The sequence below is a fragment of the Calonectris borealis genome, chromosome 5 (assembly GCF_964195595.1).
Source record: "Calonectris borealis chromosome 5, bCalBor7.hap1.2, whole genome shotgun sequence".
In the NCBI taxonomy this organism is placed as follows: domain Eukaryota; kingdom Metazoa; phylum Chordata; class Aves; order Procellariiformes; family Procellariidae; genus Calonectris; species Calonectris borealis.
In genome coordinates, this window is record NC_134316.1 from 39,690,058 (window position 1) to 39,714,071 (window position 24,014).

A 24,014-nucleotide genomic window follows, 5' to 3' on the forward strand; every position below is an offset into this window, starting at 1 on the left:
AATGAAGGAGGCTAGTTGAAATTTCTCAGGAAAAAGTTATCCTGTAAATGAGAAATGAAGAGAAACTGCTGCTTCTTTAGAAGCAGGAATTTTATTCAGCAAATTAACTTACCAAAAAGGAGTAGTTAAACCCCATTTTGAGGGCAAACTATACACACATCTTGGCAAGCTCTTAACATTTAACACACAGGCACAGGAAAGACTTAAGTCCAGTCTGCAGATCATGTTATTTTGCACAAAAAAAAAAAAAAACCAACCAAAAAAAAAAGGGTGCAAGTAGGTATTTCCTCTTATCTTTACCTTTTTTGGTCCCTACATACTTACCCACGTAGAATAATTTAAACATACTTGACTCCGCACAGAAATTGAGTCATCTGCACATTCTAAAGCCTTGGTTGCGAACCCCTGCTTTTCAGTTGCCAGATGGAGACAGACAGGTTACAAATTGTTTTCAGAACCAATACGGCAGTTGAGAAAAAGTACATTATAAAGTTCTGTTTCCACAGTGTTTGTACCACACTGTACTATCTTTGCAACGTCGCAAGAACAAGAAACGGAAAACAGAACGATGCTATTTTCCTTCTGAAAAGGCAGATAAACATCAATATGAGCCACAATCACAGATCATAACCAGGGAACACTTAAAATGTGGGCACAGCCAGGAAAGTGCCCATGCCAAAGTGGTAGCTCCTTTATATTGCACATCTGCCACAAGATCCAAATACAAACACATACATTTTGCTTCCATGATGACTGCTATGCCAACACACATACTGCCAAACGAGCTAGAAGTATTCAGCTATGTACTGCAAATGAATCATCAGCTACATTATGAATACAAATCTCTATTAGTAAATATAATGGGGGCAGCAGACAAAGCCCAAATGCCATAATGTCTGGCAGTGTCCTCTGCACCGTTATTTAGGAGGCAGGAAGGAACAGAAAACAATATCCCTTTACTGTAGAGGACTCCTTCTTGTCAGGCAAAATCTGAAATGTTCCTTTAAGATCCATTTAAATTCAAGCTTTATCTCTAAATATGGAATTCAAAAATGCGCGGACTTATAATTACAGCATAACTTCACATTAAATTCTTACTGAAAAACTATTGAAATACTTAATGCAAGTATTCAGACAGCTTTCATGAGATGCTGTCTGCAAGGCTTCGAAACCAATATTGTGAATATCATTTTTCAAGGCTTTACTATTTTTTTTTCTGGGGTGTGGTGGTTTTTTTTTTCCTGTGTAGCACTTGTGGCAAAAATGAATGAAACATTCTCAGAGTATTTTGCACTATACAGGCTTATTTCATATTACATCAATTGGAAGTGCAAGGGCAGGTATATAGACAAATCTCAAAAAAGGTTTAAGAACAAAGTTTTCAAATTATAATTTTGTCCCATTTCACACTCCACTGTTCCCTCAGATTTACTCTTACTTAACCTCAAAAGCTTCCCAAAGATACAGGCTTTAAAAAAAAATTCTTAGGTGGCTAGAAGTAATAGGAGTTAAGCACAAAAATATTCTTAGAAATCTTAGTGGACAGCTATTTGAGGCTGTAAGTACCTAAAAACCTTTAATATGTGGCTGCCACTTCTCATTTTAAGGCTGACATTTCAGTTTTTCAATTAGAACCTGGACAGAATTTCGAGGTGGGAAAAAAGGTGCAGACAAGGGGCATCACTTCAGAGCAAAGCAGGAATACCTGGTGCTTGCAGCCCCTACCATACCAGGGCCTCCTGCAGTGCACTGTGATAAACCGTTGGCCTCTCTAAACTCGTTTCAGTAAAGGGAAATTTTTGTTTGTGACACAAATATTGCTGGTACAGTTATAAATCTAAATGTGCTGCTACTAAAAAAAATTCTCTAGCTAACAATTTTGTGCTGATCCTCAGTGACTGCAGTTCATTTCGGTTCAGAAGCAAATACAGACAGAGAGAGACTGTGAAATTTGTGAATGTCACTAACTTTACCTCCAGGATATGGAAAGGATAGCTCTTCCACAAAGGAACCTAAAGAACACCATCACTATCCCCTTTCAACGTTCAGAGGGATGGAACACCTCTCCTATGAGGAAAGGCTGAGAGAATTGGGGTGCTTCAGCCTGGAAAAGAGAAGGCTTCAGGGAGACCCGGTTGCAGCCATTCAATACTTAAAGGGGGCTTATAAGAAAGATGGGGACAGACGTTTTAGCAGGGCCTGTTGCGATAGGACAAGGGGGAATGGTTTTAAACTAAAAGAGGGTAGATTTAGACTAGGTATATGGAAGAAATTTTTTACAATGAAGGTGGTGAAACGCTGGAACAGGTTGCCCAGAGGGGTGGTAGATGCCCCATCCCTGGCAACATTCAAGGCCAGGCTGGACGGGGCTCTGAGCAACCTGATCTAGTTGAAGATGTCCCTGCCCACGGCAGGGGGGTTGGACTACATGACCTTTAAAGGTCCCTTCCAACCCAAACTATTCCATGGTTCTATGATACACAGGAATACAAAGCAGATTAGCAGTGTCACTCCCGTTCAGTATTCAGAGAGGAGGAGCAAGTTGATTCACGTTCTAATTTTCAGGGTAGCATCCCAGTCATCCACAATACACACACATGCCTGGATCTATAATTTAAATAACCCACTTTCACAAGCAGTCTCTCTCTCAGCTATAACCATTATTATTTATTTGTCCACTTACTATTTGTGGCCATGCGTTTTAGCATAAACCAACTCTCAAATATATTACACCTTCTAAAATTAAGGGTTCAATTACTACACAAGGAAACTGCCAGGAGACAACCATGTCATGAGAAGAGGACTGTGCTTTTAACAGTCTCCTCTCACATAAGTCAGTGCAGTAAGTTGTATACTTGTGTCCAGAGACTAGCATGTACTGACCAAATATTTGTATGCCAAAGTCTTACAAAACTTTCCCTCTAGCAAGCATTTCCAGAAGGTGGTAGAAGATGTTTCTACCCTAAAACTAGTTAGTTATTTTTACCAAAACATGAGTATCCTTTCCTACCCCATCCTCCACAAAATAATATCCCACTGAGAAAGATTTCAGCCTTTACTTTGGAAATGGGGAAGGATGATGGCTTGAATGTAATGCACATGAATTAAGTTTTTTTTTTTTTCATCTGCTCATACCAGCATAAATAGATGGGACACAATTCTCCTGCAGTATCCGCAACACAGAGAGTCCACAAAATGACTGTTTGTATGAAATTCTTCATTTTGTTCTCCCCACCCATTTTTTTAAACTTAGAATAAACCAGAATCACCAGTTCTGGCCTTCCCAATAGAATATCTTCTTTGAAAACATTTATCATATGCCTAACTCCTTTAAATGCAAAATCAGCAATCTTGCGTGGATCAGTCAACTTTAATCTTCCTTGAGAAGAAAAGACTCCCATAAATTGTTACAAAAGTCTGTGTCATAAATATTGCAAATGTGGTTTATGAGCAGAGTGAGAAGCTGTAGACAAGAGAGGATAAATCCCAGAACTCAGGAAATGCAGCATAAACTACAGCCAAGCTGAGTGCCGTTCTACTTAAGGAATTAAATGAACACAGCTTGTAAAGGTGGTAAAGTACAAGAAAGGTTGTACTTATGCCAAACTCCTTGGCATACAGTTTTTGGTAACAGAGAAGGGCAAGGCAAAACATACCATTTCGTGCAACTTCATTCACAGCATCCTTTAAGTACATTATTTATAATATCCAATATATGAGAAACACTTAGGTAAGGCTACTGCATGTGCTTCAGCATACAGGGGAGACAGCTGAGACTACATACAAAACCTGGCTTTGTGTCCTTTGACTCTTTCCTAAGATCTGCATAGAACACAGACAGTTAAACAAAAAAATATTTCATCCAGCCTCTGACAGAAATCAATGCAGACGTTTCCAAAGGAGCAATATAAAACCTGATTACAGCGGCAGTTCCCAGAGTTACGGTACATGGCGCACCAGTGATCTCTCAAAATCCGAATCTTCTACTTGCTTCCAGATGGATCAAAAAAAGATCTACAATCCCAAACTCTGGACCATACATTTTTGCATGATAATGCCATGGGAAACGCAAGTTATTAAGTTAAAGGCTAATATGATGACTAAACCACCCCATACTTCAGCAGGCACTTAAGCATATCTAGATTTCCCATATATAAAGGTCATCAAAACTAACAAGGGTTCTACAGCTTTCAGTTCCAAGAAGAACGTACTCAAGCATTTAATCCATGATTTGTATGCTTTCGCATCCAGCTTGATTTGCAGGTGCACATTTATTTATTTGATTTAGAAAACATAAATTAGTGCCTTAAACCTTGGCTCTGAGTATGTTAGCATAAATTTCATTTCACAGTAAAATTCAGTGCAAAACCTGTTCTTTCCGATATAAAATAAAATATTCCAATAGAGAAAAAAAACCCACATCTCCAGAACTAACAGCAAGACCCTTGGTGTTTTTGAAAGGTCACTGCAAGGAAAAACGAATTTTGCTGCATGCATAAAGATGAACCAGCGTGAAGTATAGACCCAACCACACCTCTCACCTTAAAGTCAGAATGGCAGAGCTCTCTAATACAGGATCTCAAAGCTGGCATTCCTGGGCTTTGCTACATCTTGGTTTCCCTGCAACCCAATAGTACAAAGGGAGGAACTTGCTAAGTATTCTGTGCAGTTTTTCCCAAATTTCCTTTTTACTTTCTTCCAAACAAGAAACAAAAGTGTAAGATCTCCCAGGTGAATTGGATAGAACATGCTGAAGATCCACGATGCAAACTATGCAAGAAAGGCAAGAGTGGCTCAGCCTGATTTACTATCAGAGGATTTAACGCTTTTATTTATCATCACAGAAAGGGGTGAAAAGTAAGGCAATAACACGTTCTTTCCTGTGGGCCAAAATGTGGACCACTGGTCACAAAAAAAGATTCTTAGCCTGGAATAACAGTTGTAGAATTTGCTGAGTCAGCCATCACAAAACATTGACAGAGAAAACAGCAAGAGGAATATGAGGCCTATGTTAAAAACATTAAAAGACAATTTCTCAAGGTGCTTTTGTAAAGCCTCTTTAGTATGCTATACCTGTCCTGCTACAGCCACTTAAGCGTCATGAAGTACAGGACATAAACTAAACACCCTTAAGGTATCAGTTCAGAAAAAGGAAAAGTTACATAAAGCAGTACTTAAAAAATTCCTTTTTTTCTCCTCAAAGTGTGGGTGTAATTTATGAAAAATTAATGAAATTACTAAAAGATTTTAAGTTCTTAAATACCGGTTTCATCATCCCTTAACTTACATGTGAGCTCTTTGCAATGTTTTAACAAACCTCTCAAAATTCCTTAAAATGTATCTGCTGTTAATATATATATTTGGCATTTACATTTTCAAATGCGCTTTCTGCATATTTCAGTTAACCCATCACCATGTTATTTAGTTACTATTAGTACAGCATCAACCAATGGATGCAAAAGGGAAGTCCAATTCTAATATGAAACATGTCGAAGTCCTGCATTCAGAATCATGTGATCTTTATTGGCAAAAGCAATTTGCAAACTTTGAATAAAAGCTGCACAAATACAAAAGGAACTTTAATAAGAGTTCATGAATATTTACTAAAGAATGATTTGCTATATCCAAATTATAGGATTAATTGGTTGCATCTGTGCCAACTTTCTGAAAGTAACGGACGTGCTAGTGAAAGCTACCTAAGGTATATGTGAGGACTCACATAGCGTGCGAGTTTGTGATGCCACTGTTTAGGGGAAAAAACCCTTTTTGCCTCTAAATGGAAGATACTGAATAGCTGGAAATAATAAAGACAAAATACAACTTTTGGATGCAACTCCTGCAGAGACAACATTTTTTATCGTATTTTTAAAAGATTGCTTTTGAATGGCTATGTGCCTACTACACAAGTTAAAGCTGGAAAAATAATGCACATATAGTATAAGCTTTGCCTTATCGTTCCCTTAGTCATATCCTAACCCTGGACAGAATCAACCTCTTTGTGGTAACTCCAAAGCACAGAAACGTCACTTAAGCTTCCATTAAAAGCAAGTAACTTCAGGAGAGAAATCGTGAATTGGCAGTTGAAGCCAGCATGCAAACGGTCTATGTTCCTCTCATCTTCATCTTTTCATTGCTCTACTAGCAGGCAGAATAGGACTGGAGAAGGCATCCTCTTTAGCTCTGTACTTCAGCAGAAATACCTATGTTCAGGTATTAGGCTGTTCAATTAGGCTCGTCCTGGTAAACTAGTCCTGGTAGCCGCTTACTTTAACAATACAGCAAAACCAAAGGCACCACACAATATCTAAACCACTATCTTTCGCTTGGTGTATCAGTTCAGAAACACAAAGGAATTCATTTAAAGGAAAAAGTCTAACTATCTCATAGGAGACCAAACCTTAGAGCTTCAATAAAAGCACTGAAGCTTCAATAAAGCAACAACAACAAAACGCCTCCAAAAAACCCCAAACCCAAAAAACCCCAACCAACCAACCTTCTCATGTAGGAACAGATAGTCTGATTCTTCAAATGTCATATAAACACATAATACAGTTAAAAGAATGCACAAGTACACTTACAGATTAGGAATGCTTTCCTTAATCAAACTTAAACATATATAAATATATATGCATTTTTTTCTTTTCTAAATGCGTAAGTTAATGCCTAAGCCCTGTCTTGAACCATGTGAAAATATACTTGCTACCCTCATACAAACAAATCCAGCTTTCACAAACCAACAGCAAGAAAATATACATTAAAATTTTTGCTAACTCAAAATAATCAACAATATAAAACAAAACCAAAAAGTCTGCTGTTTTTTAACCCTAAAAATTGTTTTTAATTATGTTTTAAAGTGTCATTTTGATTTATAATACAAATCTCAAAACTTTCTCTAAGTACTGAAACAAATTTTCACTTTTTTAATGTCTATTTGAACAGAAACAATTTTCAGAATTCAGTGCGGTCTTACCAAAATTGCTTTGGTTGTCCTGAAACTGCGTTCTGCAAATAAATTATGTATTGAGAAACCCCCCAGCTACCAAATTCTAGAAAGTGCCATCCTAATTCTGCATGTGTTAAAGGAATTAACACTTCTCATTCTACAGTTCACATAGCATTTATGTAGAAATACTTTCCACACTGACATCTAGTGAAGTTTTACAGCAAGAAGAAAAAGCCTATTCTAATACTTTGCACTTACAGAAAGCTTTCATTTTCCAAATTACCTATATTTTAGATCACTAGAATTTGCAACACATTTGTAAATCATGCACTATTTTCTTTTGAAAGATATTTTGCCACTATTTTTAATAAATAACATGTTTACCTGCCAAAAGCTCAGGCGTTCCGATGGGTATATTAGAGAAAGTTATAATCATAAGATCTGAGGTAATTAAATGTAAAACATGAGTAGCAAAGTTACTGTTCTCCAATTATGCCAGATGTACTTATAAGGGCTAAACATCCAACAATAACTAAACAATTCTACTAAATTCTGTGGGAATTATGAATGAAAATGATTTTAATTCATACATTTTAGATACTAACAAGACAAGTCATGTCTCTTCTCCATGCAGTATCCAAAAGGCTTGTATGCCTACATTCTCTCTGCAATCAATGAAGAAAGAGAGGTTCCTCTGGGAATTCCTAAATTAGTCTCCTGAATCATCCCAGAGCTTATGCTTGGTAGGCTTTATGTACAGCACACATAGTCTCTGAGGGTGCAGAAGTGGAGGGACTGTTAGGGAGAGTTTGTGAATTTCTTGACCCCACAGCTGCTCAGCTACTCGCACAGGGACATCACACAATCTGATACCTTCTACCCTCCTTGAGCTGCGTTCCAGGGAGGCAAGACATGATGTTGTACCAGCTACAACATTAATTTCAGCACTCATTAAGGTTCTAAAGGCAAAGTCTCATTTTTATGCCTCATCAAAAAAAGGCAGTTAAGCACTGCCTGACACAACATACAGGAGGTTCAGTGCTGACTCCAGGGAAAATGTATCAGCTATTGAATCACAAGCAAACCTATAAATGCCTTCCGCAGTGACAGATATTTGAAGAGAGACAGATTATACATTTTCCCCTCTCATTAGTGGTTGTACTCCAGATAGGAGTTTGGGCTCTGCTTTTTCAGACTGCCGCACAGCTGTAGCTTGCAACAGAACCAACTGACTTGAGCCTTTCTAGCCTCAAAACACAAAGGAGAAGAAAGGGAAGGTCCATTTAGATTGAGATTGCACTTAAAATGATAACATTCCTGGGCAAAGGGTTTTCAACACTTTCTTGGTAAAAACTGTAGTGATCTACAAGTCAAGAAGTGCAGAAAACCCTGGTCTAGGGACTGGGACCCCAGTACTTCTGTTTGAGCTTCAGTCATGGCTATTGGCTTCACAAGGTGACTCTGGAAAGCTAGATGTCTTCTGGTGCTTGGGAGAGGTGAAGTGAGAAACAGTTAGATATTAAATTATGTTTTGGCTAAAAGCTGCCTGAAGCTAAATTACACACTTGTAATCACTTCAATTGCAAGGCAAAAATACTAGTAATTAATTGTGGCAATGTGACAGGATTTAAAGTAACCAAACAGAATTCTCGGTAGTACATAAAATGTAAAAATCTGAAATCTATCAACATTTTATGTACTGAAATTAGTTCCACTTGCAATGGCATCAGAATGAGTTTCTCCAGTTAATAACCTTCTCTTCATCTCAATCTAATCTTGACAACAGAAACACCATCAAGAATTATGAAATGGAAAAATGGCTTCTGTTTAAAAGAAGGAATTCTTCATACTTGCACTCTATTTTGTATTTCATCACAGAGAAGCTCAATCTGAGGTAAAGCTGCCAGATGCCCAGGTTTCTCCAGACGCAGCCCTTTTCTCCACACAGAAATTCTGTCCAGGCAAAAAAAAGACAAACTTGGCCATTTGACTGGAATTTCCAGATGCTGGGCAGCATAGTCAGGTGGTAGCTCTAATGTGGCTGCTTGATGCTTGGAAATCCTGGACAATGGATATCCACTGGGATTTTCGTGCATCTGAACAAAGAGTTACTTTGTGTGCAGAACATACCTAGCATGCTCCCTTTACTGAGTTCTCCCGAGTAAGACATGCCAGATAGGGTCCAAATTCTGTCCTGAATTTCCTGGACATAAATATGAGAGCCCTCACACGAAGCACTCGTTCTAAGCCAATCTTCTAAGTGCATCCACAACTTGCATACGCGTATGAGAAAGCTGAAACAATGCATAGGGCCACCAAGATATTTACTAGTTCAAGATAGGTAAATAGCAATGGGCACATATGTGTTAGTATACACATCTGAAGATTCAGAACTAGAGGGACATAGCACCTGGTTGTGTAGCAAAATCCACAGCCTGAATTAGACTTCTGGAATTAAAAAAGAAAAAAAAAAGGGACAAGAGAAGATTTAGATGCTTAGAAAGGGATACAAACTGGGCAGCAATTAGAGCAGCAGTAACTACAGACTCTAACAGTAACAGACAGACAAGAGGAAACGCTGAAGAGTTTGCCTTCAACCCACATCTCTTTAAGTACTAGGCAACTTATCCTGAAATTCAGGAAGATACCTCCTTCCAGTTAGGATTCATAGTCTTTAGCCATCTCAGAGCAAGGTAAACCAGGTTTTGTTTGTTTGTTTTAAAGAAAAAGAACAAACCCCTTATTTCAGAGAAAGAACAATGCCCTGAAAAAAGGGGGCCCAGCTTCCAGTTGTTTAATATCGAATACTCATTTGATAAAAATACAGAAATTCTAAATGGCATAGGAATTAAACACCCGGTTTCCCCTACTTCACATATATAATCTAACCACTAGGTCACAATCACATTTTCTCCCTTATTCGTCCAATTTCTTAACTAATTCCATACAGAGATGAGTTTTAAAAAGGAAAGCTGGTAACACCTGCAGCTCCAGGCAATCTACAATTACGGTTACTGCATGTTTCCCAGAGAAAGGAGATGTGCCTTGAAACTCCCATCCACACCCTGGGTACCTGCCCTCTGGCAGGTCACAGGAAGCAGCATCCCTACTTCTACGGACATTTTGTATGAAGCCTCACAAGTTGTATTCAACAGCTCACTTAGCGGCGCTCACAGATTGACGAACACCTATTTAATGGAGTCTAGAAGATTTTCTATATATTTAATAGATGCCAAGCTTTGCAGCACCATGAAGACTATGGTAGTAGAGAGCTTGGCCAAAAGCAGAGTTTTAGGCACATAAAGGATCTTCAGTCCAAAAGCAATGCACATCCAGGCAGCCACAGAATGGAAGTTTTAAGAATCAAAACTTTAGATCTAGACAGACATTAAGCCCCTGAAACTTTAAGTCAATTTTTCCGGTCTTTATAAAAGGCGCAAGACCTCTCTGCCTCTCAGAGACATGCCATTTTTGATTCACTGATGTTTATTAATGTATCCTTACACACAGGATATAGCATGACATCCTAGCATGGATGGCAGAAAAACCCTGCGATTTCTACAGTCGTAGTAACCACTGCATATATGGAAACTGATAGGTAAGGGCTTTTCTTCATAAAAAAAACTTATACAAAAAGCTTGACAAGGATTCAGTAAAACACTTTAACCATGGAAGCTCTGAATATTATTATTTAGGGTCTCTGGCCAAACTCAGTATCATTGACAATACATTTTCATATTCATTGCAAAAAAATTATGTTGGCACAATATTACAAGATTGAAACTAACGATTCATTTAAAACCCAGATATTTAAAAGTTAAAAATTAGTACAGCTTTAATTCTTCATCAGTGAACACACATATTAACAAAATAATCTCTGTATTACTATTATTAACATCATCACATCCAGATTTAATGAAACTGTCTCAACTTTTAACAACCATATTGTGATTTTGAGAGCCCATACCTGTTTCAGGTTATTAATAGAAGCCTTCTGATATTGACAGGTCTCCTGGTTTCATCAGAACAGGCTACATGCCCTTGGTCTCACTTTTTTCAACTTGATACAAGATGGTATGAAAGGGCAGGTATGGGCAATACCTTATCTCCAGGTTGTCCTACAGTGCTTTAAGCTGTTTGTGGTGACAATAAGCAGTGCGTCTAGGCAGATCCAATCACTGGAAACCATTTAAAAGCATACACACAGTGTCAGCCTCAGAATGCAGCAACAAAAATCTTACTGAACCCCAGACTGGCTCCGTATTTGCCTTTTACAGAAAAATGGTGGTTAATATGCTAAACTGAAAGGATGTCTGAAAAATGAAAACTTACACCTTTCTCTGATACCACAGCAAATTCAGTAAGCAGCTGTTTAGAGACAAAGTGGGGAAGTCACCTGAGCTCAAGCAAAATGGATTAGTTTTTGCTGAAATCAATGCAAAAACATGAACCCAACACTAGCATCTGAACCTCAAAATCTTCAAGAATAGCATGGATAAAGAGCTCATTTCCATACAATCCCTCTGGACTGAACTGAAACGAGAGAAAACTGACGTCTGAACATCTGGTACCACCACAATAGAGAGTATGAAAAGCTCGCTTTTACTTGATGATCTTGGAGGTCTTTTCCAACCTTAATGATTCTACGATTCTATGATTCTCGCTACCCTTTCATTTCTGTGTCATATTGCAGGACTGAAATTACCACCTTGGATGACTCCAAACCATGGTCAAAAGATGTAACAAGTTCCAAATTCCCCCTGCCAACAGAAACAAAGACACTGCAAGGGTACCTGCTTAGCCATCAGTCAGGAGCCAGGCTGCCTCACTTAACATCCAATTCTAAAACCCTCCACTAAGCAGGCCGTGCTTGAAAGCAAGGTTTGCTTTAATTTGGCAAAATGTGCTTCATTACATAAAGATAAATGACTGACAAAGATCTTTTTTTTTTTCCTTTAAGTAATCATAAATGTATGCCTCTCACATTGTCTAAAGCACCAAACAACATTTCAGTGTATTATCTTCTTAATTTTTGGAGGACCTAGGGCCAAGCTCGTTAATGAATTTAGTCTTTAAAAATCAACTAAATTAGCCAAAGTTTGTCTTCATTAGACTTGAGACTCAGGCCAACCCGACCTGCTTAAGGAAAAAAAAGAAGAGAACAATAATCACCAACATCAATCCCTTGCCACACTGTGCTTGTGTAATTAGCTTACTGAAACCAATTAAATGCATCAAGATGCATTTATAAATAAATAAATGCGAAAAGACCAGATGAGAAGACTTAATTATTCTTCCAAGTTCAGTGACAGATGCTAAAATGAATCCACATTCCCTTGCTGACAAGTTTAGAAAGGGTACCTTTCCCATCCAAAAAAATCCACCAGACACCAATTAAAGATATTTTGATTTGATTTTGCCCACACTCAAATCAAACAGGATCTTTTTAATACAACCTCCTATGAAATTATGGAGAAAACTCTCCAGAATCACATAACACCTCAGACACAAACAACAGATTAAATAAGAGTTCCCCTCTCTTCAAGCCATCTGCTAGTTTGCCAATGAAGCTCCAGGGAAAGAATATTTAGCATGGGCTTCATCTCACCTGATTTTAGCCATCTAAACTTTTGACCTGAAGCATAAAGTCTTTTCCTACAGTCAGCTGAATAAAGATAGGCATTTCTAGAGAAAACAAATCCCACTTTAAGATAGTGTCCAAAAACCTAACTCATCTGCACCTTAAGTTAGGCAGAGGTTTCTCTCACCTACCATTCCGTGGTCAAATGAAATATAAATATATTCATACACTAAGGATGGTACTCATCTCCCTGAAATGTGGTAATAATAGAGTGTTGAGCTCACTCTCTCCACTTTTCCATTGGTCAAGAGAGAACATCTTTCTCAGGCATATATTTTACAATTGAATGAAGCATGCTATGGGGGCATTTCTCTCTCAAACCATCTATATGAGCTGCCTGGACAGCTATCTCAAACCAGGCATTTCATTTAAGACAACGGAAACATGAGCAAGATTAATCCTTGACTTAGTGCACAGCACCCAAACATACATTTAGATTTAGCTGAGCAGATACCGAGTGTTTAAATTTCACTTTCTTAACTCTAATAATACAAATAACCCATTTAGAGTATATTTAGTAATAACATAATGGTTAATTTAAATTGACCTTAGCATTGGTAGGAGGTGTTGGCACACCAGGAAGTCTAGAAGATGAGTCTAAATCCATTCGGATTAGATCCATTCCATTAGATCCATTCATCTAGAAGACGAGTCAAAATCAAGCAGAAATCCTGCATAACACAGAAGATAGTTCTTCTTGAGTGCATGGAACAACCTGGGCTAGCAGCCATAGCGTTAAGTCCATTAGTTGTCATTAGAACAAAATACACCACCATGGGCTTGCCAGTCCAGTCCAATCACAATGACTTGGCCAATCCAGATTACTCCTTGAAATGGTGAAGTCAGTCAAGTTTTGGTCAGATTTAGGATCTTTGGGAACACCAAGGTGTAACATGATTTCAAGCATGGATGCTTATCCATTAAGAACTGCAATAAAAATACCTTGCAATTTTCAGTCAGTTGAACAATTTGGGGGAAGAAAGTGAAAAACACACCTTTACATCCAGCTACAGTACTGTATGCCATCTCAGTTAAATTCTTAGTATCTTTGATAGCTTTGCAAATAGAGCAAATACTGTTTTCTAACACAGATGCAGGTCCTCAAATAAGAGAAACAAGACAGCTTGCAGTAAAGCAGCTCTATCTAGCACTAGTAGCTTGCAATATGTTTAATGATGGGGACAATCTGCTGACATTCCACAACTGTAAGTAAAAAATAGCATTATTTGTGTAATTTTAAATGCTACAGACTTATTCAGAAGTTTAGGTGATTCTGTTTTAAAATCTTCACCTCATATGAAATATATTATTTAAAGGAAGAAAATGATGTGACATATACAAACACGACAGATTGTTCAGAAACCATACTAACTTTACAATAACCTTTTAAATTACATTCAATTCTGCAACGCTTCTTTTGCGGAAAAAACCCCCACAACAAACTAAAAAGACAAACCACATTTCTGCTGGGGCACAGAAATCCTATCCAGGTGGAGTTCATAGGCAGGTAAAATACAAGCAATAACCAACAGACAATTGTAGTTGTAATACTTCGGGGGATGCCTATGTGTGCAACTCCTGTAGACATACCTGAGCTAGCTTCCGTAATGACAGCAGTATGAACATGCCAGCCAGCAACACAGCATAGTGTCGTCCAGTGACTTGCAAATTTATTCCACTTTTTGGGTGGATGTTGCAACCGCATTTAAACACTCTGCTGCTGCAGTTGTCACCTTCTCAACTCAACGGTTTGAAACAAACCGCAGTACGTCTGTGAACCAGAGTAATGTTTCGACTGCAACACAAAAGCATTCTAATAGGCAGACTATCTCGACTTACTTCTCAACTGTCCACTTATAATAATGAGAAAATGCTGGACTGTTTTCCTGGACCTTCCTGAGGCAAATGCCAGTTATGTTCTCCCCTGATCTAAAGGCCTCATGGAAACTGGTCAGTTCTCTGCTCCTCTTTCCTCCTAAACTATTTCACCCTGACCCAAAATACTTGCATTAATGGATCTCAGCTGAGGAAATATTTTTTTAAATACTCATTTGAATTTAAATAATTCCTTCTATTTGAATTAATTAACTTTCCTGTTCCCTATGTAGAGTAGAGCAGCATCAATTATCTCCCTTTTACAGACTGAGAAAGTGAGACTCACTAAAATTCAGTGACTTGCTCAGAGGCAGAGGGGAGCTCCGTGGTAGAGGAGGGAACTGAAGCAAGAACCTGAACAAGATGGAAATAAAATTTCCAATGAGATCAGTGGAAGTTACTTGAATTGCATGCTGCTGTCGGTCCCCTGACACCCATTCGTGAGCTTCAAGACACGATCTTGAAGGACAATACCAGGGACCCACCAACAATATTCTAAAACTGTAATATGGAGTATAACCAGTCACCACACTTAAATCACTATCAAGCCCAATTATGAGAACAGCTGTAAACCAATAAAATGTCAGGGTGTCATAAGTCATCGTATTAGCCTTCTTTTCTCTTCCACTCCTCATTCTTTTCTTTTTCAAAGGACAGCAGAGCTTCCAGGATGATCCTTTACGCACCATATGCGCTCTTCTTCCCAACTCCAAGGTCTAGGATTGTAAAATGAAAGCTGAGATCCTCACAGTTATACAATTTCATGAGTTAGGACTTTAAGACCAAGTAAGTGCAATAAATGAGAATTGACAATGGCAACACTAACACTTTGCATGTGTCTATAAGCAATGTCTCATGGGTAATTACATGCCAGTCAATTGGTCAAAAAGATTAGCTAAGGAGCTCAAAACACTGCCATTCCCTTTACAGAAATTTTAAAAGCAATCTCAGTCTGCATAAAGAAAGCTTTACGCTCCTAGCACGCTTACTAATGAGTATGCTTCACACCACCATCACTCCTTTTATACTCTTTCCGGGTTTACAGTTTTATTGGTCATAGAGGATGGTGTTCTGAAAGAACAGGTCACGTATTTTAATTTTCAGTTGGAGTTTAACTCTGGAGTGCCACTCAATGGTCATACATATTTTAATGCACAACAGCTGATTGAAGGGTAAAACTCATGTAGGAGAAAAGATTGAACTTCTGTAATTTTGACTCTTCACTGCCTCTACTTGCTGCCTCAGTAAGACAGAAAACATTATTATTCTCATTTCTTAGCATTCTACTTTTGGGGTGCACTCACTTTGGATAGGACAAAGGAAAAGTGAACAGGATTACATAGTTTGTAAACACTAAAGAGGTCAGTATAGTTACACTGTTGTACACAATCCACAGCAGGAACTATGTGCAGACTTCAGAGACTAACTGATGTCTTGTTTCCCAACAAAATGACCTAGAGATTCTAGCTTTCCTATAAGTGATTCTGCTGCATGTTACCCTGGAGGAACTTGCTCAGTCTATCCCCTCCTCGTACTCTGAGAACCTGCCTTGCAATAACACTTCTTCAACAAAGCAGTTTTGGAGCTTACAAACTCTATTTTATTAGTCTAAATGGTTGGCTGATAGCCTAAAAACCTGGATTTTCCCAGGTAGTTAGCAAGTTGCTTCTCTTCAACTCTTTACAGTAACTATCAGCCAATAGTACAGACCATTTCCATATGTCTTATAACCAAAATTAGATCCGAATTAGCAAGTCTCTACCATGCCTTGAATGACAACAATGGGCACGCAGTAAATAAAAATAATTTATTATAATATACTTGAAAGGAAACATTTTCTGTATATCTAATAGAAGTCACATTTTCTGTAAAAAAACTCCTTAAATAAGCATCTCTATTCAATTACATACACAACGAGAAGTAAGACAAAGAAAAAGTCTAGTTTTCCGTTTGAGAATAAAGGTGTTTGGAACGATGCCTATACAAACCTACTCATTTCTTCTCCATTAATTCCACATGATTTTCCCGTAAGCATACCTGGTTTTCTATAACCAATTTTGACTTGCATAGATTTTTCCCAGAAAAGAAACAATTACCTAACCTAATGATTTCTCCATTAATGGACATTTTGGCAACAACAGGTAATGGAGAAATCCTTAATTAGTTTCAGGAGAATTCTGACTAGCATAAACAGGCATTTACACCACTAAGAGTCTCAGTGTAAGTTCACTTTAAACGCAGAACATTCAGTGTGCTGAGGCAATATTTAGGTGTACCCAAAATGTTTTCTTGCTTTTGCAAGAGATGGGCGTATACAAAGCCTTGATATCCAGAGATGCTATTCTGAATGGATATTCTGAACGAATGCTGTTCTGATAAAATATCTGTTCTTGAGATGATAATAGCCCCTCTCCAACTGCAGCTCTAGACTCTGTCTCTCTGTCCTACACATCGGCTGAGCCTTAGCCCAAGATCCCAAGCCACAGACCAAATGAACAAGAGGACAGAATACCTCTTGCAGCCCCTTCCCAGCCCCACTCCAGCTACAGCTCTAGGCTCTGTCTCTCTCCCAACCCTAATCCTAGCCCCAGCCCAATGCATCACCACCAAACCATACTCCCCCAAAAGTCCAAACCACCATTTTCTCTTGAATTTTAATTCCTTTATCAAGGAACATTCTTCAAAAGCCAGTTTGACATTAACAACATAGGCATTATCACTAATGCAGTTTTTGCTCATTAAGCCACAAGTATACAAAGAGAAAGTGGCAGTTTACCCCTTAGTCACTGAAACGCAGACACTAGTTCTGCTATAACGCTTCCTTCGAAATACCACTGTCAACTGAGAACTTGCCTACTAACATGGTTTCCCTCTCAGCACAATGAGAATGGTTAGACTGAAAAAGGAAAAGGATAAATATTTTTGAAGGGAAGGGATCATAGTTGAGCATTTGAAACGTAGTAGAGAGATACCACAAAAGGATCGTCTAAATCCTGTCTATCTAGCAGCTAAATCAGCAAGAAAACAAGTTTAGGAATCATGCTTGCAAAAGGGGGCATACTATAGTTTGCACATCTTTAAAACATGATCAAAAAACACAGGCACTTGCGTATTACAAATCCTAGCCTACTTTTGGATGGGTTGCTTACCTTTTTACAACCTCCATTTTTTCAGCAGTAAAATGGAAATAATAATCCTCCCTTTTCTGACAGTAAGGCTACAAAGCTTAATTCATTTAAATTCTGTGAAAGTCTTTTGAGCTCCTTCTATGAAAAGTGTTATTTAATTAAATATTGTTACTATTCCAAAGGAGCAACTGTAACAAAAAAATCTTATTTATTTTATTGCCTATTGCAATTTGCATATAACTGCGCAACACCCCAAAAGGAGTGCTTGTCCCTGTTCTGATAAGAACTTATGCTAGTCAAAGTGTGTTGTATGAGAAAAGCATATTCTACACCAGCACAAAAACATTTTAACCCGTGAAAAATTAAACAGATGTTATACCATAGGATTTTTAATGGTGTTTTTAAATTACTTAGATTAATGTTCTTTTCCTGAGTTTCATGTACATTTTAAACTAGGTTTGTTTCTCTTTATCAGTTAAAGTACATTTTAATCTCTTTTGACATCTTATTTAATGAATTAGAATGGTTCTTAACTCCATTTTTATGGACATAGAAACAGAAACTAATGGAACACATTGCTTCCGTTTGTCTGTCTACAAATGGGCCTGAAGTTGGTGTTGCTAGTTCTCAGCCAATACTGCATTGTTCTTTATTTAAATTTCATCTATTCCTAAATAAAATTATAATGAAAAGAAAAAGAAAACACAAAAGAGATGCTGCAGCCTTAAGTAATACCGGTTAGAGCAGAATCCAGATGCCCTCTTTTAGCTTTTCAGAGCTTAAGAACTGCAGGGTGTAGTAGCTTCCCCTCAGAGCTTTCATGTACTACTGTCTAATCTGATGATGCTTCACTTGATTATAAATGTTGGGAAAAGGAGCCTCATAGATCTGAACGAGCACAACTATTACCAGGTTTTTTCTCTGGGCTGCGGTCACAGTGCAGATCATGGAGGCCAAATGTAATTCACCGACTATGAATCTGACCAAAAAACTGACAGAAACACAACGGGCAAATTCTTGCCCCTGCTGTGATCCCCATCTGGTTGGAGAAAAACTTAAAGGCTCGAACTGGTCCTAAAAGCCCAAGACTGATAGAAAATAACTACCCAGAAGACATCAATGGAGAAAAGATTTGTAAGATTACTCTCCCCTGTCTATGGGCTATGTCAAATACGGGACTGAGCAGGAGTGGGCCACATATGCTTCAAAAGCCACAGCTAGGTATGCAACACAAGAACAATGAGGAATGATTAAAGTAATTTAGATGGCCCACAACAAGAGTCTAAGACAAAACAAGGAGGTCTCCAAACTCTCAACAGCTCAGGGTCTCAAACATTTGTCCACAGTAGAAAGCCACAATGTCCAGAGTCTTGCACAAATATTTTTTATATAAAATGCCATATAGTCTTTAAAAAACTTCATGCCACCTGCAAGTCAGCAGCACTGAGACTAGAAAGCCTCTCTGCATTGCAATGGCAGACCTGCATATTACAAAGTTAGGGAAAGCAAGTCAATATTACTTTCTGCTGAACTGAGAAGCTCCTTTCCGATCATTTCCTATACAATTTGGAAGTAGTGTTACCCTTGGAGGTGTAAGTAGCACTAGTAAGCAAGCTATTTCCCTGATTCAGAAGGTTTCCAGTTTGTTTAAAAAAAGGCTTCTTGCATATAGTACATTCTGACTGAGTAAAGACTAGCTCCTGTTTCTTTCACAGAGCTTAAAGAACAGGATGTAGCACAATGTTAAAGGTGTCTGCTTATCTCAGTCAACGCAAAGCTAAGCCCCAAAACCCAACTAATGTCATATACTTAATGCCAAGTATTGTTTGAAAGCAGAACCTTTTAAGATATCAGTTTTCTTAGTCTAAATCAGACACAATATCTTTCTAGATGTGCTACACTTCTTTCTTGGGATTTAGAATTGCCACTTATAATCAATCAAAGGAACAAAATTTTTCTTTTACTTATGTTGATCTGTTTCACAAATTCATCATCACGTCAGCCCCTTTATTGTTACCTATACTACTCACTGCCTAAGAGCCTCAGCTGTAGCCCAGGGCCCAGTGGTGAAAGGCAAATCCCCAATACCAACAGTTTGCTTGTCCTAGCAATCCTTTAGAATACAGTACATACGCTAAATGAAATGAAAAGGAAAAGTAAAGAAAACCATTTCAACTACCTTGCCATGTAGTTTGTGGACATCGTATCTTATTTGAGCAAATTCACGGAGTCCAAAAGATCCTCCAACAAGATATAGCTGAAAAACAACAAAATGAAACAGACGTGTTAGGACTACTATGAAAAAGAACACGTTGCATTCTTACAAAGAACACTTTGCATACTGTCCCAATTCATTTACCAAGGGACCCTACTATTCTTCCAACAGAAACATCAAAAACTAAAGAAAAGAATCAATTGGAAGATACGTATAGGAGAAGAGGGAGTATACGTAAAGTCAGAGCCTTCTTCCACTCTCCGGGCCTGGATTTCACAAATTTCCTCTGTCATACAAAGACAGCTGCTTCATGACACATTTTCTAGGGAATTCCTCTCCTCTTACCCCTTCTTTTCCCTCCCCATATGGCTTCCTGACGTAACTGCAGCAAAGGAACCTTTACCTCACCGCCACAGGATTTATTCTCATCATTTTCAAACTCCATGGGGAAGTAACAATGCCACATTGACTTACTCTGATGTCTGTGGGTAAGAGATCTAATTAAGCTTCTGAACAGACCAGCTGATACGAGCGGTGATTCAATGATACAATACTACATAGGCTAAAAAATCATATTCAGTACACCTGCACTTTTATTGTTGCCTCCTTTAGTTGTCTTGCAATTCGCTCCACACCTGTGAAGCTTATGAACAAGAATAATACAGGGAGAAATGGGGGAGGGGAAATATCCGCATAAAGAAATTGTTAAATTATTCTTTCTTATGACAGAGGGATATCATAAAACTGTCTATGTATTTTTACCATTAAAAATGGACAGACCAACCAAAAAATCAAGTATTGTTAAAAAACACCATTAAGCACTTGAAAATTAGCTTAGAAATCTAGCTACTCTGTGGAAGAATCAGGCCTCTTGCTCCTGCTCTGACCTGACAGACTCCGTCTGCTGTTCTCTGTTAAGGCAGATGCACAGGAGGCCAAGAGGCTTCATATCTAGAGATGCACATCTAAGGAAGGTGGAAGCATGAGGAAGCTCTAAGGACCTGAGTGGAAAAAAAAAAAAACCCCAACACTCCCCTATTTTATCACACCACGTTGCTGTTACAGTCCTTCAATACAGGCTGTTGCTGCACTGGTAACTGTTTTCTACACACTGCTGGCTGATTCCTTGCTACATATTAGGTTTGCACCAACGGCCCGTGTCCAAAAATTTTTATAATTATGCTGCACAGGTAGTCAAAATGTATGTTCTTTCCACAAAGTATGCCATCTGAAGTTCAGGTCACTGAAGCCACAAAGCCATATTCACTCAATTTAAATTAAAAAAAAAAAAAAAACAAAACAAAAAAAAGCCTTCTACATTTATTCCTTCTAAAAATTGCAGGACTACATGATTTCCCATCAAGCAGGTAAAACTACTCACAACCATGCGAACGACTCCCCACACACACTCAGATACTGGTATGTTACAGACTGGTACCCAGGAACTAATGTGCTCTCTTCACAGAACCCTGGGAACCCTTCACCAGTAGCCAAGAGTTAAAGGTTCCACAGTCTCTTTCTGGCCTGGTCCCTTCGATAAGCCTCAGAATCTAGCTCATAATTAGAAACAAACAGACCAAAATTTTGCAATACAAACATCCAGCTGCTAGGCCACAGAACTCTGATTTCAGAAAGCTAATCAGAAAATCATCATGTGGTAGCAAGTTAACTTTCAGCGACTAGAAATTTGACCTACCAAAAATTGGATGGCACCATATCTGTATCATAACTTGCAAGGAATTAACGATGCTCTTGCAAATATTGAATCATCAAAATACACAATAGAAAAAAAGGTATTTGTCTAAAAGGGAGGGAAAAAAGTCTTCCTCGTCTAAGTATTTTGGTAAGAAAGAATAACAGGAAACAGAAAATAAAGTATTCAAAATAGTTAAAAAAAACCTGAAAATTATTCAGGATTCATCTAAGCAAAACGCAAAAATCTAAGCAAAAGATTTGTCAGCTGAAGATATAGTAACACATAATGCTGAAAGTCTCAAGGACCAGACTATAACTGAATTTTAATATGGTTGACACCTCAGCATAAGTTTTCATTAGCTGATCTTCTTTAACTCCTAACAAGTATTATGTTAATTAATAGCCAATGACTTGACTTAACAAATTTTGAGTCCTCATGAACAGAAATCAGAAGTCTATAGACAAGTTTACGGCTGTTACAAACCACACCTTATTGCCTTTGTGTATATTAGCATGTTGTCGAAGAGTGGCTATGGCGGGGCAAAAGCAACTGCACTAGAAATGGTTCCGTGCACAGTTGTTAAACTAGGCAGAAAGCAGCAATTACTTGTGACATCAATTAAAAATCAGTTTGCCCAACAATGAACTTGCATGAAGTATATACTGTTATGAGATGCAATATGAACAAGTAGAAGACCTTTAAGTGGCCTGTTCCTCATAACCCAACTACTATTTAGCTTAATGAAAAGGTACACTGTGGCTTACAAAGCCATGCTCCAGGCTAAAAAAGAAGTATTACATTCTTTAGCTTTGTTCATTTAAAACTATGTAATGTACACTGTAACTAAGAGAAATCAAGTAGAAGGTTATTGCATGAAATTAGTCACGTGCTACTCATTTTGTCTCATCATATCCTATCACTTGTTTGTCAGCAACCATCTATTATACAGTGTATTTTACATTTGCAGCTATATACATGATAAAGAGGTTGATACACACACACCTCAGTTCCTTTTGACAGGTTTTGGCCTGAGACTGTAATTTTACTCACATCACCTTCATACTACTAAAGGGAAAAACCCCACTTGGTTTCTGATGTACTTTTGCTCTTTACACAGCATAAGCAGTATAACTAGCCTGGCAAGTTGGCATATTTCGCTTATCAGGCATTACCAGTATAGTTGCCTTTACACTTCCAATACTGCAATGGTTGATTTATCTTATGATGAAACATCAGTTAGGCCGCATCAGAGTCAAAGCACACGGATGCTGTAAGAAATTACAAATGCCACTGAAATATTACACAGTGTAATGCTGGAAAGTTAGGATTAAGAATAAATAATTTCCAAAAGCACAGAATACACACAAAAATATAAATAATGTGTTTACAATTTTACTTGACCAATGTTCTAAAGAACTAGACATGTTGTCTAAGACTTCACTGCAAAACCAGACCAGAATCGGTCATATTCAGCACTTCTTTAACCAACCAACAGCATGTCAATACAGTTACCTGACAATCCTGAGCATGAATTGCCTTGATCTACACAAGCCAGAGCAGCAATGGACAGCTATTCAATTAGATTTTTGAAAACTGTTTTCAAAAACCAATAAAAGAAGGTATAAATGAGTTTACGCAACTATAATACCATTAAAGGTAGTAAAGGACTCAGTGACTGACAATGCATTGAGTGGAAGTATTACTCTTGGTTTAAGCGTTTCCTTTCTCTTTTTTGCATTATGACGGAAGATGTCCTCACTACCTTCATTTAAGTTAACAGTATTTAAAGGGAAGAATGCATACATACAAACAACAATGAAGCATCAAGAGTCACCAGTCAAAATAATTAGAAGTGGGATAAGACTCAATTTAAAAATTCCAGCGACGTTATCAGCTTGTTGGCTTTGCATATTCTGTATGTTTCACATACATTTCTGGTTTCCCAATCTGTAAAATAGATATAGTCTCTACATTCCTTGCAAAACACTCTTCAGTTAAAAAAAGACTACAATGGATGAATTTGCTCTATGTAAGCCAAGGGCAATAGCGAAATCAAGTATGTTCCATCCACTAGTCCAGACATAAAAGAGACAGGAGAAGCTATTCTGGATGCCATATAAATAAAACAGTTAGGTTGGCAATATTCTAATGAAGTCAGGCTCAAGTTCACTCTCCAGTTAACTGAAAGGGGAAAAGTAATGCCATATATAATGAAAATTAAGATATATTCTTCTTCATTCCAATTTTAGAATCATACAGATACTTAACTGACACTATAAAATGTTAAGGCATTGGCATCTGAAGGGTACTCAAGTTGGAAAGTCTAAATATATTTGCATTCTTTCATTGTGAGGGAACTATTTGTTTTACATGCTTTAGAACGTGGAGAAAAAATGTTATTATGTAGTGAACGTCATCTGTCTAGTTACTTGAATGCATTCAGCAGCTTGATGAAATTATAGTAACTTCTCACTTTACCTTTTACACCTTTTACAAGTTTACCTTAAGAAGGCAAA

At 37.9% G+C, this 24,014-nt stretch overlaps 1 protein-coding gene across 1 annotated transcript in view; it reads right to left on the minus strand.

The window, feature by feature from the left end:
• COX16 (cytochrome c oxidase assembly factor COX16) overlaps positions 1 to 24,014 on the minus strand; it is a 50,689-nt gene that overhangs the window by 17,883 nt on the left and 8,792 nt on the right. The window contains exon 2 of the mRNA XM_075152522.1: positions 19,767 to 19,844. Within this exon, the coding sequence (XP_075008623.1) occupies positions 19,767 to 19,844 (78 nt within the window). The remainder of the gene's footprint in view (positions 1 to 19,766; positions 19,845 to 24,014) is intronic.